The 16264-nt window shown below is 41.3% G+C and overlaps 2 protein-coding genes across 4 annotated transcripts; one reads left to right on the plus strand and one right to left on the minus strand.

Annotated features, from left to right (window-relative positions):
* Positions 1-128: 128 nt before the first annotated feature.
* On the minus strand, positions 129-8340 carry LOC115375212 (UAP56-interacting factor). Of its 3 annotated transcripts, none has more exons than XM_030074596.1 (9): positions 8226-8340; positions 7134-7274; positions 6868-7031; positions 4436-4584; positions 3906-3978; positions 2398-2453; positions 1789-1863; positions 1478-1604; positions 129-754 (listed from the first exon to the last, which is right to left on the minus strand). In XM_030074596.1, the coding sequence occupies exons 1-9, from the start codon at positions 8266-8268 to the stop codon at positions 653-655; spliced, it is 930 nt and encodes a 309-aa protein (XP_029930456.1). In that variant the 5' UTR covers positions 8269-8340; the 3' UTR covers positions 129-652. The 3 variants fall into 3 exon arrangements, with proteins under 3 accessions (XP_029930456.1, XP_029930455.1, XP_029930454.1); XM_030074595.1 differs by lacking the exon at positions 8226-8340 and adding an exon at positions 7470-7701 and having other exon boundaries at positions 129-751; XM_030074594.1 differs by lacking the exon at positions 8226-8340 and adding an exon at positions 7470-7698.
* On the plus strand, positions 7773-15731 carry cpdp (CPD photolyase). The gene is made up of 10 exons (XM_030074593.1): positions 7773-7965; positions 8179-8525; positions 8647-8795; positions 9819-10001; positions 11689-11847; positions 12413-12611; positions 12935-13087; positions 13648-13769; positions 14669-14828; positions 14940-15731. Exons 1-10 carry the CDS (start codon positions 7943-7945, stop codon positions 15086-15088), a joined length of 1644 nt encoding a protein of 547 aa, XP_029930453.1. The 5' UTR covers positions 7773-7942; the 3' UTR covers positions 15089-15731.
* The last annotated feature ends 533 nt before the right edge of the window (positions 15732-16264 follow it).

A 16264-nucleotide genomic window follows, 5' to 3' on the forward strand; every position in this document is an offset into this window, starting at 1 on the left:
TGTCTGGTCCTCATTTCACCACTAGATGGCAGTATTTGATTACAGAACAAGCTGGAAATGTGACACATGCTCAACACAGTAGCACTGGCCAACAGACTGGTTTGAAGCAACGAAAGGACACTAAGGTCTCAAAGAGAAAAACAGTGGGGCATTTGTTTATTTGAACAAACATTACAAAACAACTTTCAAAAATGTCAAAAAGGTGGCAAGACCATTCATGCCAGCCTAGCAACAACACAGCAGTCCTTTCTGTGGAAAGAAAAACTTCATCATGGTAGTGTCAATAGTTCCGAGTCCAGAGGGGAGAAAAGGAGCTCTTTCCAGCACATGCTCTCCACATACAAGACACACAGCTGAGTACAATGATACCAGTAATGATGAATAAAAATTAAAAAATAATAATAATAATAAAAAATAAACAAACACTGTATCCCATTAACACTTGCACCCTGGAGTTCTCATAGTTGAGTAGTTGTGCACTTTGTACTCGCATGTCTCCCACAGTCCCCCTCCCTCCTGTATGTAAAAGTCAATCAGTGGGTCAGCGTCACCCCGGTCAGCACTACTCCAGCCGCCAGAGAGGTGGGGTTCAGCATGTGGGTCTGAGCGGGGCCAAAAGGGGTTTGGAAGATTCCTGTCCTTCTCTCGCCAGCTAACCCACTGTGACGAATCGGCTGCCTTTATTGCTCTGTGCCGTGGCGGTGCGCCTGTCTTTCAGGATGCGGAATCGCTCATTCAGAGTCATTGCTGTCTGCTGCGAAGGAAAAGAAAAGGCGCAGGGGCAATGTGGTTACACATTTTGTTCACTCACATTCAAACATTGTGATTTGGAGGATTAGACAACAATATAAAGGCCTTATAAAGACTTCTGATTATCAATATGATATCTGAGTGACAGCATTTACTCTGAGGATTTGAGGACATACTTGGAGTCCAGAAATGGGGAGATTTTTGAAAGGGGGGCAGATAAAGTTGTTTTCCACTAATGTAAAGACCTGTCTGGATCTCATACTGCTATCAGTACCAAGACCTTATCCATGACTTAAAACTTATTTTGTCTAAATCAAATGACATACCGAATCAGCCAAACAACAGGCAATACAGAGGCAGCTGACCAAACAGTGTTCTTTGTAAAAAAAAAAAAAAAAAAAAAAAAAACAGCAGTAAGGTAACCATGGAGACTGCATTCTGATGCATATTGTATTAGCTGTTTGAGGATAACAGAGTCAATATAGGTCTGTGATTTTTTATGTTACTGTCTGTAAGAAATATAGGAAATGGGTAGGCTTTGACATTTGATCCAAGTATTGGAGAAAACCGAGAGACATGAAAGACTGGGGAGAACAGTAGGTGAGCGATGTGATAATCTGAAGTCTCCAAAGAAAATCTGGAGGGTTGGCAGGTATGTTTGGGGATCTTAACACTGTTCACAGATCATATATCTGCCCAGATAGAAATCTAAGCAGCATGCACTCACCGGTTTTGCAACACTGTTGATGTCAAATTGGAGAGGCACTCCTTTAGGTGTTTTCTTCTCCACCACCTCCATCTTGACGGGGCCAGAGCTGGCGGCTGGGGGATGCAGGGACCAAGCAGTGGGAGGTCTGGGGAGAATTCACACAAACAGTCACATATCACTGTATGTGGATTTGGCCGTCTTGTATGTGACATGTGATGTGAAGAGCACAGTCGACAGCATGTGAAACCCCTCATACATGTTGCTGTGATTCTATATGAATTTAAAGAATGTCCTCTCAATGTGCTTATGCAAATGAAGGTGGGTCTTACTCGGGCTGCGTTCTGGCTGTGGGATTGTCAATAGAAACAGTCAAGATGCCACTGCTGGTTGTTGAAGTGCGCCACCTGGTGGATAAACAGACAGGATATGTTATTGCTGAATGTGCACTATAAACATAACCAGTTTCCTCTGGTGCTTTGGGTAATAATTCTGGTTTTATCCTGTATTTGACATTGTTTGAGTCTAAGTTATGCTTCAAGTTGACGTTCTACAGCTGAAAATGTTTTTAAATTATAAAATATTCATTATGTGTAGTGCATTTGTACTATATATTTCATTTTTAGATAAGCACAAGACTAAAATCTTTATTTTTATTTTGCTTTTGTACTTTCTCTTGCAGTGACAATAATGTTCTTGCGGTGGCAGTGGCTCACCGCTGCTAAATGAATACAGAAGAAACATTGCATAACAGACACTGGCCCTAAAAACAGCAAACGACGGTCTTGTCACCCATCCACCCTCTTGATATAGTTCACATCTTCACTCACATTTTAGCCCTCCCCAACATCTTGTTCTCCTTCACACAGATGTGTCAAGAGTGATACGTGTTATCAGGGTATTTTAACAAAACACAACCTTTAAGATGCAGGAATACTCACTGGCGAGTTCTGACTGGCGCAGGACGTGGATTTGGCTTCTGCACCTGGGTGTGTACCTGCAACATAGGGGCATAAACAAAACATGAAAAAGAAGGAAACGTTGAAGGTAGGATTTGCTCTCTCAATAGATTAAGTCACAAAGAACCTGGATAAACAGATTATGCATGCACAAAATGCCTGCCTTCAACGATGAAGAGTTGACAGGTGGGAGACTACACTAAATCATTTAGCAGACACCACAAGGGTCAAATGGACCATATAATTGGTCCTCATCATCTGAGTCTTCGACAGAAGATAGATCAATACAAGTGGGGTCCAGGTATAACTTGAGGAGATTCCCACAAAACAGACTGACAGAAAGCAGAGATTAGTTATTTTGCAGGTACAGTCAGGTCCATAAGTATTTGGACAGTGACACAATATTCATAATTTTGTCCGTGTACACCACCGCAGTGGATCTGAAATGGAGTAATCAAGATATGACTGAAGACTTTCAGCTTTAATCTAAGGGGTTGAACAAAAATACAGCATTAACCGTTTAGGAATTACAGCCAGTTTTATACATTGTCACCCCATTTCCAGAGGCTCAAAAGTAATTGGACACTTGACTAAAAAGTAGTTTCACAGGCAGGTGTGGCCTTTTCCCTCGTTATTCCATGACAAATTAAGAAAATAAAAGGTCTGGAGTTCATTCCAAATGTTTGCACTGTTTATCAGAACCTTGAACATGTGAGGTGTCTATGCAGGAGGCCATCATTAGGCTCAAAAAGAAAAAAAAAAAAAAAAAAAAAAAAAAAAAATCTTTCAGACAGATAGCAATAACTTTAGGAGTAGCCAGATCAACAGTTTGGTTTATCTTGAAAAATAAGAAATGCACTGGGAAGCTCAGCAACACCAAAAGACCTAGAAGAGGACAGAACACATCTAAAGTGGATGATTGAAGAATTCTTTCCCTGGTGAAGAAAAATCCATTCACAATATCTAGGGAAGTCAAAAACACTCTCGAGGAGGTAGGCGTATCATTGCCCAAATCTACAGTCAAGAGATGTTTGTGAGAAAATAAATACATGGTATACAGCAAAGTGCAAACTACTGGTGTCACTCAAGAGCAGGAAGGCCAGATTAGACTTTACAAAAAAAAAACATCTAAAAAAGCCTGTCTAGTTCTGGAACAAGGTTCTTTGGACAGATGAAATGAAGATGAACTTGTACTAGAATGATGGGAAGAGAAAAGTGTGAAGAATGAAAGGAGCAGCTCATGAGCCAAAGCAGAGCACATCATGTGTCCGGCACGGTGGAAGCAGTGTTATGGCATAGGCATGTATGGCTGCCAATGGAACTGCGTTACTAGCTGAAAGTCTGCACTTCAATCACGTTTTGATTACTCCATTTCAGATCCACTGTGGTGGTGTACAAGGGCAAAATTATAAATATTGTGTCACTGTCCAAATACTTATGGACCTGACTGTGCGTGTGATAACCCCTGAGGAATGAGGAATAGAATGTACCTTGAGTCCCCTGCGGAAGAGAAATGTCGCCTGGCGAGCTTCCCTCTGAGCCTGCTGGACAGGTGGCAGTGGTCTGCATGAGGGAGGGGAAAATGATTAAGTATTGATAACTGTAATCAATAGCAGTATTGAGCTTTAGCATCAATACAGAGGTGGTTAAATGTACTGCAGATGCAATGCCAGTATTAACCATGCAGACATTAAATAGCAATTTCAGGTCTGTGTCTGCACTCCTCTATGTGTGCTATCCCACTTTAATGAAGTTTAGAGCACTTTAGAAAATGTTCTGTAAATCCTGTGTTCTTTACTGAGAACTGAATTATAAATTATATCCCTAATCATAAATCTTCACACCTTAGCTATGAATTATCACACAACTCCCACAATCCTCTGCATTTTCAGAGAAAAATATACATTGTCACCAATGCAACGTGGGATTGAACATAACCTGAAAATATTTGTTTGTTTGTTTGTTTTTTGTTATTTGTGAAAAATGATGATCGCACCACATTCACACTTTCAATCCTCACCGTCGCCGCAGCTGAAAGGGTCTCCTGACTGGTGCTGTGTTCTGGCCTCTCTGCAGGTCTGCTGGCCTGTACGGCCGCCGCGGGGCCTCTGGCTTCCTGTACTGGGCATCACTGCGCGGAATGAAGGGCCTTGTTTTCTGTCCCGTTTTCTGAAAATTCACATGTAATGGAGGATGTTCAATGCCAATACTATAAAAAGTATGATTTTTGAAAAACTACAAGTGATTTTTTTGTGTCTGCTTTCACCTTGTTTGCTCCTATGCACAAAGACAAGACAGCGATTACCAAGTCAACGTACAGTATCTCTAATGTGCGGACTATTCATTGGTTTCATGTGGCAAAGTGGACAGAGAATAAAATACAGTATTTATTAAAGATGGACTGTCTTTCTTCTTTATTCTAGGTGCTTGCATCATCTATCCAAGTTCCAGTTTGGCATAGTTACTCACACATATGCTACAATACCAGTTCCAGTTTGACTTGCCGACCTGATTAATCTCTCCTCCTAGAAACCAAACAACAGGCCTGTGATGCTGACTCTATGGGGTCAATCAGACTTGACAAAATAACATTTTTTGGTTTGTTTACTTCCACATGAAATTCCATTTCTGAGTTGCAACTTTTCTACTGCTGTCTTACCTAGCCAATGGACTATTAGATTAGAGCTTGGAACTTGTATTTAATTTTACAGTGAGAGTTCAATGAAGAGAAACCATTCAAAAAACACACATTTGGTGCTGAACTGGTGTTCCTGAACTTTATGCAACACTTCCCTGACTTGTTCATACACCTTGTAAAGAGGTGAAGTTGTGCCAGACTATCAACTCTGTTTCTGAAATATATCAAATTATCCCTGAGTGAATCTGGGTAAACTGTGCTGAGTGACAGCATTAAAATTATGTCTTTTAACTGAAGATGCTCATTTTTATTCTGTTCCTTGTAGTGGGAGCAGTGTTTGTTCTTATCAGCGAGACACAGCGGTGACCCAGCAGTTTGATGAGGCAAATGGTGTTAGCTATGTGCCAAAGTTTTCTCAACACCTTTTGGCCTCCAGAGTGCCAAACAAACAAAATCCACCTCACACCTTCAGAAACACCACCACAGATGCTTCCTTTACTTTGTGCATGTTAAAAAAAAAAAAAAAAAAAAAAAAGTTCCAAATATGTGTATGTGCTTTGAGATTTTCCCAGTAATGGTTGTTCTAGTGCTGGGCAATATATGAGGCTGAATTACAGTAAAGTGATGCATCTTTCTGACTGGATTACACAGTTGTAGCTGTTTTGTTATTTGCCTTGACATGCCTAGTCTTCATAACCACATTACTAATGATTGTTAGTTAAAATCTCTTGTGTGTAAATATCTCACAAAAGCACCAACAGTCATTCCTACAATATCATTATAATAGCAATACAGATTTTCAGTCAAAGTTGTGATTTTTGACTTTGTTCACATCAGCATGCCCAAGGCTGCGACTGGACACACCTATGTAGTGCTGACCTGGTTCCACCAGTTCTGATGGAACCAGTCTAAAGACTACACTGTGTAAATTTGCATAGTAAGGCTTGACAAATATTAGGTTTTGACACACGGGAGGGCATAGGTTTCAATTACTGATAAAATAATAACAGACAGCATGCCATTTCCTAGGGTTACTCTTCAAAGTTTTAATTCAGAGCAAAAAATTATTGACTTCAGTTTCTTTGTTTATATCATTTCATGCCATGGTGAATACTCTCCCAGCACAGTCCATGAATTCCAATGATGCCATTAGGTAGGGCTGGAACGATATGCTTATCTTCCAATTTGATACTTTCACGATACTTGGGGGCTCATTTGATATGTACTGTGATTCAATATTACGAATGTTGTTATCCTCTAGTTTGTGAATATTAAGCTTCATGAAGCTGTGATTATTTTACACATCATAATACATCATTTTATGAAGTGATTTCAATTACAATTACATGGTTTCACTACAATGAAATGACTACTATGGGGGCGAACACCATCACTGAATCCAAAAGAGTCTCAGCCTTCCAGTCATACCAAATTTATGCAATTCCAAGACTATTTAGGCCTCATTATGCAGAAGTACACCATTTTACAATAAGTGAATGCAACATATTTGAACTGCATGCAAAAAACCCCACATGGCTTTTGGATTATCATAACGTGGGCATGTCTGCATGGAACCCATTGTTCATTCAGATATTTTGAGGCGAGAGATCAAGGGACTCCCTTGAATACCCAAATTTTATATTTCCCTCGCCAAAATTTCCTTTACTTTAAATCGATTCGGTAATGAAAAAACTGTATTCAAAAATCATATAAAACAACACTGATACCCAAGTGAATCGACCCCCCCCCCCCCCCCCCCCCCCCCCCCCAACACAAAAATCCATGCCTATCTTGACATGTGCGCTTGTCAATACCTGCGTGACAGCTGCTCTGTTGAGGGAGCCCTTGCCTTTGAGCAGGGCAGCTGGCCTCCTGGCTGCCAGTCCTGTGATGACCCCTTGACCCCGCCGCCGACCCAACGGGGGAGGTACTCTTCTGCTTCTCAACCTATTCACTCCTCCTCGGGACATACCAGCCCCTGGGAAAGACGAGATTGCAGTAGAAGTACAGGCAGTTTTGACTGACAGACAGCATAAGGTGGTTGCTAGCCAAAGTTGGGAAACAGCCGGCTGAAGCTCACCTCTCTGGACTGGCCCTCCGGTCCTCGGCGGAGCCACCTTTCCTTGGGCTAAACGACCTTTCCTCATTACTGGTCGGCGCGTCCCGGTGGCCTGTCTTCTCTTTGACTGTTGCTCTTTTTTGTTTAAACGAATGATGTCATCTGTTAAAGTCAGCACATGAGCAAAACATCAGGTATAAATAGCTGGAGGACAGGCAGCACACATCTCCGTGATATCAAGCTAGCTACTGAATCTCAGCGCTACATTAATCTCCCCAGCAGTTTACTAATGCCGTGTAATAGTAGCTCCACTGTGTCAGTATCGTTAGCCGGTTGGTTAATCACCGACGGCCTTACCTAATGACATGTCGACCTTATCTTGCACCACTGGCTTCCTCCCCCGACCTGCGGCGAACCCACTTTTACTCATACCTCCAAAATACGACAAAACAACACGGACTATAAAGGAAAAAAATCGATGAAACGCCTCACTTCGCCTCTACCTGTGAGCAATCTTGCTAACCGTCCCTGTAGTAGCTACGCTAACACCCCAGACACACAACCGAGGCGGAGGAACCGCCCCCCCTCCGCAACGCAAACGGCGCCGCGCCTGCGCAGTGAAGGCGTTCGCGTTTGCATTGTGGGAAATGTAGTCTTGTCCAACAGAAACACGGGGTTACAAAACCTAAACACTCACACGTCTACGTAACGTTCACTGGTTGTGTAAGGGTCGTGTGGATGTCGTTTTTGTGAGAGAGCTGCACAGCTAAATGTCGTTATACTTTTGTAAATCTTGAATAGGCAGCTTTTATTTTAAATCTTTTCGTTGTATGCTGCCTCGGCTTTGCGGAAGGTAGGTAACACCAACAAATGAGGGGTTAACATCTTTACTAGCGTCTTCCTGTACCTATTAACTAGCTAACTCCTCTTGTCGACAGGGCTGTGTTGCATATGCAGTGTTTTTTTACTGAAGTTTGCATGTTTTGACAGTAATTCGAAGCGCAGAAGTAGTTTGAGCTTCATTATCTTCACTTGTTTCACATTTAATCATTTTTCTCGTACCAAGGCACGTCTTGAAGCTCCTTAGCCAGACCAAACAGAGTTCCTGCTCACCATTCACCTCCCTGACCAAGTTGTCCACCAGTCCCACCACCATGTCTGCAGTAAAACGCAAGGCACCAACTTCGACCAAAAGTCCAGATGCCAAGCAGCAGAAGTTGGCTCCCCACAAGAAGGAGGAGAAGAAGGAGCGGGTGGAGGGCTGGCTGCAGGCGCATGTGCTGCAGCAGAGGAGAGACAAGAAGGAAATGAAATTAAACAAAAAGCGTGTGAGGTATATATCAGACACTCAGAAGATTAAACAGGGCTCGGAGGGGGTCCTGTACTGGATGTCAAGAGACCACAGAATTCAAGGTAATTAAAAAAAAAAAAAAAAAAAAAGAATGAAATCATCACCATTAACAGCCAAGAGAGACATTTTCTTTTTTGGCTTGCATTTCCTCTACTGCTAACACATTTTCCCTGTGTGTTGTAGATAACTGGGCGCTGATCCATGCCCAGAAGCTTGCTGTGGCGGAGAACCTGCCCCTGCACATCTGTGTCTGTCTGGTGGTACCAAAATCTGAGCTTTCCACTCTGCGGCATTACACTTTCATGCTGAAGGGACTGGAGGAAGTTGCAAAGGTATAGCTCTGACTGTTTTTCACAGGAATGCATTGATTTCACCACATGCTTCAGAATTCCTTAGTCTGATTCACAGATCAGACATGACTGGTCTTTAAACCCAGCCGGTTAATTTTAGATGTGTGTTGCGGAAAGGGTTGGGGGCCAGCTGGAAGGAGCACAAGTAAAATGTAATGCACAGATGACAGCCAAATTCTCTGGCATTAATTCACTGGCTCAGCTGAACACACACCCTGGTCTGTGGTAGGACTACAGCTGCTTTCATTGTTGATTAATCAGAATCAGAATTAGAAATAGCTTATTGATCCCTGAGGGGAAATTGGGTCAGCTGCAGTTGTTGAAATTCTCAAGAGAAGAATTAAATTATATGAAATAGAAGAAGAAATAAGAAATTTGAACATATGTGTCTTAGAAATTTGTATGAACGTATGTGCATTATGTATAAAGTTGTAAATAAAAGTGAGTGCATCATGTGTAAATATGTGCATTAACTCTACAAAATACAGAAATAAGAAATTAAGCATATGTAAAAAAAAAAAAAAAAAAAAAAAGAAAAAAAAGTGTACCTATATACTCAGGCATATTGCACTGTTGAATTGTTGTCAAGTCCTGCAGGTATAAATTATTGTACAGTAAACTATTGATTATTTTTTTGATTAATCATTTCATCTGTAAAGTGTCAATAATGAGAAATGCCCATGTCAAGTTACTAGAGTCTAGATTACGTCTTAAAATTGTTTACTTAGTCTGATCAGCAGCCATTAATATATGAACATATTAAATTTATAAAGATATGAAGCGCCAGCAAAAACAGCAAAAAAAAAAAAAAAAAAGCCAGTAAATCTTAGTATATGTGAAGCTGCTACCAGAAAATCTTTTGTATTTTTACTTGATAAACAATCAAAACTACTCAGTGTCCATGAATTATAATCAAGTCATTTTGTGTTGATGGACTGATTGTTTCAGCACCAGTCTGTCTTGGTCTGTGAGGCTTAGCTCTGTTCCTCTCCTCCGACCCGACAGGAGTGTAAAACCCTGGACATCCAGTTCCATTTGCTCCACGGCACAGCAGGGCAGGTGCTGCCCGGCTTCGTGTCTGACCAGGGCCTGGGGGCCGTCGTGACAGACTTCTCCCCTCTCAGAGAGCCTCTGCAGTGGCTGGAAGATGTCAAGAAGCAGCTTCCCAAGGACATCCCCTTCATACAGGTACAGACTCAAAGACTTCAAAGACTCAGAAAGGTGATTTTGTTCTGGGGATGTGGTGGTGAGGCGTCAACCAGGATGCACAGCTTTCCTTCTCCTATAATTTTCCTAACTTTTTGACATCCACAATTCAGTTCAGTTTTTATTTGTGCAGATAAATAGTTAGAGATACACAGATATAGTACATAGTGTTTCAGCACAGATTGTCTCTGAAGAGCTCTGTGTATTTCTATTGTGATGTGAGCCAAACAAACAAGTGAAAGGTGAGTATTTTTTCCCCCTTGACTTGAAAATTTGGGATGTACTACCATTTCCTTTTTTTGTAAATGTACTTTGGGTTTAGCACTCCACAGATAATCCCACTATTGAAGCTCAACTTCCCTTTCCAACACAGAGCCCCTGGCTTCATGCTTTTGTCCAACACATTTGTGAAGACATTATCAGTCAGTGTAATAGAAGGCAATCAAATCATAGCATGAAACAACTGAGAGTACATTATATCAATAAAGTCCTTGTTTTAAATTACTTTTGTATTTCAGAGTATCAAAGCTAAAATCACCCATTAGGTAACACCTTTTCCTATCCTTATAAATAAGATCAAGAGCATTTACCAGGTCAGAGTTAAATTCAGACAGACTGCAGCTAGATGTTCTATAAATACAGCTTATGATGGTGCAATTAGCTTCAGTAAAAACAGCGTCAGCAGAAAAATTGAGGTAATTGTCCCTGTCTGGTCTTTCTTTGTAGCTCAGAGTTAGGTTAAGAAAAAGAGATACACCCCCACCCATTCTGTCATACCTGCACCTGCACACATGATTATACTTAATAAAGCTGTGCTGCCTTTGGATAACCATGTTTCAGTAAGTCATAGAACACTGAAAGGAAAATCAAGATGAGATGAATATATGTAGAAAATATCGTAATTTTGGCAAGGGTGCGAATATTGGAATGGAAGGACAGTTCATTTTACATTCTTCTCTGATAGACAGAAGATTTAAATTGGCTTTCATCACAGTAGCCGGATATCCCATCAGAAGACTGTTTCAGCTGAGCAAGACAGTTCATGTCTGGGTCATTATTGCACAAAATGTTCGTTACAAGTTGAATGTTCCTGGAACCTGACGTGTGGTGGTTGAAAGATATTTTGAAAGAAGTGAGTATCGGTTTGGTTTACATATGCAGAGCCATTATCCAATCAAAAGTGAGGCTGCTAAAGTGAATATTTGGAGATGATATTCTAATCCAATATTAACAGAGGAGAAAAAGCTTAAGAAGAGTTTTTAAAAATCCCATGTAGTTGGAAATCCTAGACACACATGTTAACTCGTGCTTGGAGATGTTTCTCCCCTGCTGCTGAGTGCGAGTTTAACCACCAATCAATCTGTCGTAGCTAATGACAGCATCGTCTCCTCGTTCTCTGGCCTCTGTCAGATTCTCTCACATTGCTTCACGTATTCGCTTTTAGCCTGAAAAAGAATTTCACTCTCTCATGCATCCTCTATTTGTGACCATTTAAAATAATTGTCACTGACCTTATACATCCTCTGTTTACATGCACCAAAAAGAGAGGCTTTTGACCTCAAACATCCTTTGTTTATGTACGATGCCTCGATTTTTTTCCCATTGTGTACTGTCAGTATAACCACAGTATCTGTCTCTCACGAGAAACACTTCAATTTCCTTCCCCCAGGTTGATGCCCATAATGTTGTGCCCTGCTGGGTAGCATCTGGTAAACTGGAGTACTCTGCCAGGACCATAAGAGGAAAGATAACCAACCTCTTGCCAGAGTTCCTCACTGACTTTCCTCCGGTGGTCAAACACCCTTGCACAGCCACAAGAACTGCCAAAGTAAGTGCTCTATTAATACCAAAGTGCTCAGTGAGATTTCTGTGAACACCTGCCACTCATGACATTGTGCCTTGCTATTGTGAGGAGGATAATTAACTCAGAATAATTATTAGCGGTTGCTTAAAATGGTTGTCTTAGCTCAACACAAGAGGAAAAAAGACAACTTTTAGGAAAGTGTCAGTGAATTTCCAAGGACAACAAATGTGTTTCTTTCAACCTTCAAACAGTGGTCTCCTTTTTTGGCACATTATTTATTGATGACTGAAGATGTACCGTAGACTTTTTTGACTGTTCAAAAGTTGACTTTTCCTTCCCAAAACCACATATTAGCACCTCGGGGGTGTGAGCTTTTGCAGCTGTGCTGTGATTGATATGCTGTTCACTGCTTTGAGCTCTCACTTGCCTCTCAGTGAGCTGCGAGCTGAAGGTGAAGCGCCCAGACTTCCCTCAATTCTTTTGATGTTCAGACTTCTTAGTAACACCAGAGCATATTGTAGCTCATCTGTCACATCTGTCGACAGCGGCCCCTTCTGATGTTCTCGCCTCTCCTGTCTTCACCTTGCAGCCGGTAGACTGGACCAAAACCCTGGCCTCGCTGCAGGTTGACAAAACAGTGGGAGAGGTAAGCTGGGCTACGCCTGGCACCAGGGCAGGGATGGCCATGTTGGAGTCCTTCATTGATGTGCGGCTCAAACTTTTTGGCACCCAGCGCAACGACCCAAACCGTGCTGCCCTCAGCCAGCTCTCCCCCTGGATCCGCTTCGGTCAGTACTAAAAAAAAAAAGTGCAATCAGTATAGTTGTAGTAGTGTTTTCTTTAGGTAAACACGTTTCTTACAGTCACAGAAACCCTGACAAACATACAAGACACCATGGAAATCCATTGACTAATCTTTATAAACTCAGAATTATTGCTAAAATGAAATTCTTTTTTTTTTTTTTACCGTTTTTATCTCCTGTTTCCCACTAATGTCTGTATTCTGTCTCTCCACTTCTCTTCATTTTTTCTTAATTTCTTCATCCACTCTATCTCTCTACCTCTGTCCCTGTACACCTTTTTTTGTCTATTCTGGGCTCCGTTGCATCAGGGCACTTGTCAGCCCAGCGTGTGGCGCTGGAGGTTCGGCGTTTGGGGAAGAATGCAGGCGAGTCTGTCTCTTCCTTCATCGAGGAGCTGGTGGTGCGCAGGGAGCTGACCGACAACTTCTGCTTCTACAACAAGAACTACGACAGCGTTAAAGGTCAGTTGAGATCCTAAAGGAAACTTCACCCAACAGTTAAATATTTCGTATTGTTTACTCACCCTGAGTTGTCCTGGATGTCTGATAAAAACATTATATCTGCATGCCTCACAGAGATCCGGGCTTCAAAAACTGAAGCTGTTTCTGTTAAAATGGAGTTTATTACCAATTTCGCCAAGCACCGGTATAAAGGATAAGAAAAAGCCCATTTAAAATTCTCAAACTCCTCATGCATTATGAGGCAAGTCTCTATTTGTATGGTCAGTATGCCCTTATGCTTGAGGCATCTTCCAAAAGTGTTTTATTTAGCTTTTTTTTTATTGGGACAAAGACTTTGGGAAGCTTAGTTCTCTGTGAGGCATGAGATTACACTGAAACATTTAAGACTACCTGATTCAAAGTACAGTTTTTGGGTGAAATACTCCTTTTAATAAATTGGCTGATGGCATCAGCTTGGCATTCAGATGATCTACCCTCATTAATTTGCCACACAAATGAATTGGTCTTTTTTTTTTTTTTTTTTTTTGTTAATGTTGCTCTATGATCTGTGTTGCATTCAGGTGCCTATGAGTGGGCACAGAAGACCTTGAAAGATCACGCCAAAGACCCCAGGCCATACGTCTACACACGAGAGCAGCTGGAGAAAGCCAAGACCCATGACAAGCTCTGGAATGCAGCCCAGGTACAACACTGACGAAAACGAAACACACACAGTACACCTCACATTATTATTTAAAGCATCTTAAAGGACCATCCCGGACATTTGCAGTGTTTTCCCCATTTAATATAATTTCCCCAAATTTTCCATCACAACATGTGGGGATACTAAAGATTTCACAAAGATTTTTCAGAAGTCATCGACATTCATAATAATTCACAATGGACAACTTTATTCCTGTGATGGCATACTGGTGTGAAGAAAGTTTGAAGTCTCTGAAAGCTCATTTTCATATCGTAGTGGAATGAATGGAAACCAATGGTTGGATAAAAGGTTGGAAAAAATGATATTGTCACATATTGGGGCGGGTCCTTTCCGTGTGGAGTTTGCATGTTCTCCCCGTGTCTGCGTGGGATTCTGCCGGGAGCTCGGGTTTCCCCCTACAGTCCAAACACATGCAGGTCAGGTGAATTGGACATACTAAATTGTCCCTAGGTGTGAATGTGTGCATGAATGTGCTTATTTGTCTGCCAGACGCCGTAATGGACTGGCCAACTGTCCATGGCAAACTGTCCAGGATGTTTCCCCTGCCTTCCGCCCAGTGAGCACTGGGATAGGCCTCAGCCCCCCCCCAACCCCAGCCCCCCCTCCGCGACCCTCATGAGGATAAGCGGTTTGGAAAATGAATGAATGAATGAATGAAAATGACATTGGAGTTGTAATACACGTCTGCTTTCTTTGGGATAAAGATCAGCAGAAACAGGACGTGTACATTTTGTAGATGTTAGGCTAAACATGAAAAATCACTGGTATGGTCCTTTAACCATCTTGCTTATTTATTTATCATATGGAAGTTAGTCTTTGTATTGTTTGAGTGTAGTGTAAACAAGCTTTCTTCCTACCATGTATTGTCTCACCTTCAGTACCAGATGGTCAGTGAGGGGAAGATGCATGGTTTCCTGAGGATGTACTGGGCGAAAAAGATTTTGGAATGGACTTCTTCGCCAGAGGAAGCGCTCTCTATTGCCCTTTACCTAAATGACCGTTATGAGCTGGATGGCCAGGATCCCAACGGTTTTGTTGGTAAGGCACAGGCTAAATTGTTTTTATCTCATTATTGCAAAGGTGGCGCTGATTTACCGTAGTTTTTCTCACTAATGTCTGCTTTGTCCCTGCTGCGTTCCCCTCCCGCAGGTTGTATGTGGTCTATCTGTGGCATCCATGACCAGGGCTGGGCAGAGAGGCCTATTTTTGGAAAGATCCGCTACATGAACTACAAAGGCTGCCTTCGCAAGTTTGATGTGGCCGGGTTCGAGAAGAAATACTGTCCCAAAAACCTTTGAAGCATAAGAAAAAAAGTTCAGAGGGATGACAAAAAAAAAAATCTGACAGCCTGCGTGTCACACATGTTACCTCAGGAGATGTTTTCTGCAGCCTTTCTAGTTGTAGATTCTCTTTTCTTTTGCTGTTTGTTTTTTCTACAAAGTGTTTTCAGTGTACAGATGCTCAGGGGACGTGAGTGGCCTGTTATTTAATATTCAGACATGGTTTTCATGCTTATGATAACCATAAGCTGTTTTCTGGTTATTTACTATACACTGAACTATAGTAGTAAACTTAATATTTAGATGATATTATAATCTCTGTGGTGCCTAGGCTGTATGCTTGAAATTATATACATCTTATACTTTTTTTTTTTACATTGCTGTATTTTTTTGATTGAATACTATACTCATTTTTATCTTTTTTATACGATATTCCTTCCTTCTTTTTTTAATTTAATTTTTTCAATTACAGATTCCATTGCACTCGCTGTCCTTGTTAGAGGAATTTAAAGGAAATGTCTCAGTTTGCTTTTACCACAGACTTAAATTGATGACCAGTTTGTCTTTGCCACTGTTTCTGTTACTCTTTTCCCTCATCATTTTTCTCACTGTATTTTGTGTGTAACTGAAAAACTAAAAAATAATTGTTGCTTTAAACGGATGATTCAGCCTGGTTATTTCTTACTCAACAGAATATATTCACACAATCTACTCTTCTGCTCACAATCTACTATGTTTATCAAAACCCTCGATTTCCTTTGCTTCCGTGCACAGACAGTGTTGGTATTTTAAAACATATTTCTGTGCTATGCCTGTAATGTTATCAACACAAGGGTGGCAAAACACATTTTGGACAACCCGAGGTTTTTTCCCCCATATCCTCCGTTCCAAAAAAATGAGATCTGAAAGGGTAAATATGTGCGTTATGTTTGTGCAATTATTTTGTAAGCAGTGAGTTACTCCTCAGCTGCAAATTTGTAGTTTTATTGAGCATAGATATAATTAAGCATAGAAACAGTAGCTTTTTCTTCCATACATAATTAACTGCAGCCTCAGTACTGGTAGATGAAAGCAATCCCTGCAGGTGACAACATGCTTTAGTCAATCTCACCAATTACAGCATGAAACTTTGTCTGTGTTTGAGGCTTTTTTGTTTAGTTAGTTGATTCCAGAGGAAGGAGACATGGTGCCTCC

Source organism: Myripristis murdjan, chromosome 17 (assembly GCF_902150065.1).
Source record: "Myripristis murdjan chromosome 17, fMyrMur1.1, whole genome shotgun sequence".
Taxonomy (NCBI): Eukaryota; Metazoa; Chordata; class Actinopteri; order Holocentriformes; family Holocentridae; genus Myripristis; species Myripristis murdjan.

Bases quoted from the DNA above. Each gene is read 5' to 3' on its own strand.
- LOC115375212 (XM_030074594.1), bottom strand. From the start codon at position 7,542: ATGAGTAAAAGTGGGTTCGCCGCAGGTCGGGGGAGGAAGCCAGTGGTG. The intron at 4,585-6,867 runs GTATTGACAAGC...GTGAATTTTCAG, and splicing joins ACAGAGCAGCTGTCACGCAG to AAAACGGGACAGAAAACAAG. The intron at 755-1,477 runs GTGAGTGCATGC...TTTCCTTCGCAG, and splicing joins TCAACAGTGTTGCAAAACCG to CAGACAGCAATGACTCTGAA.
- cpdp (XM_030074593.1), top strand. From the start codon at position 7,943: ATGCTGCCTCGGCTTTGCGGAAG. The intron at 13,088-13,647 runs GTCAGTTGAGAT...TGTTGCATTCAG, and splicing joins GAACTACGACAGCGTTAAAG to GTGCCTATGAGTGGGCACAG. The intron at 13,770-14,668 runs GTACAACACTGA...TCTCACCTTCAG, and splicing joins AGCTCTGGAATGCAGCCCAG to TACCAGATGGTCAGTGAGGG.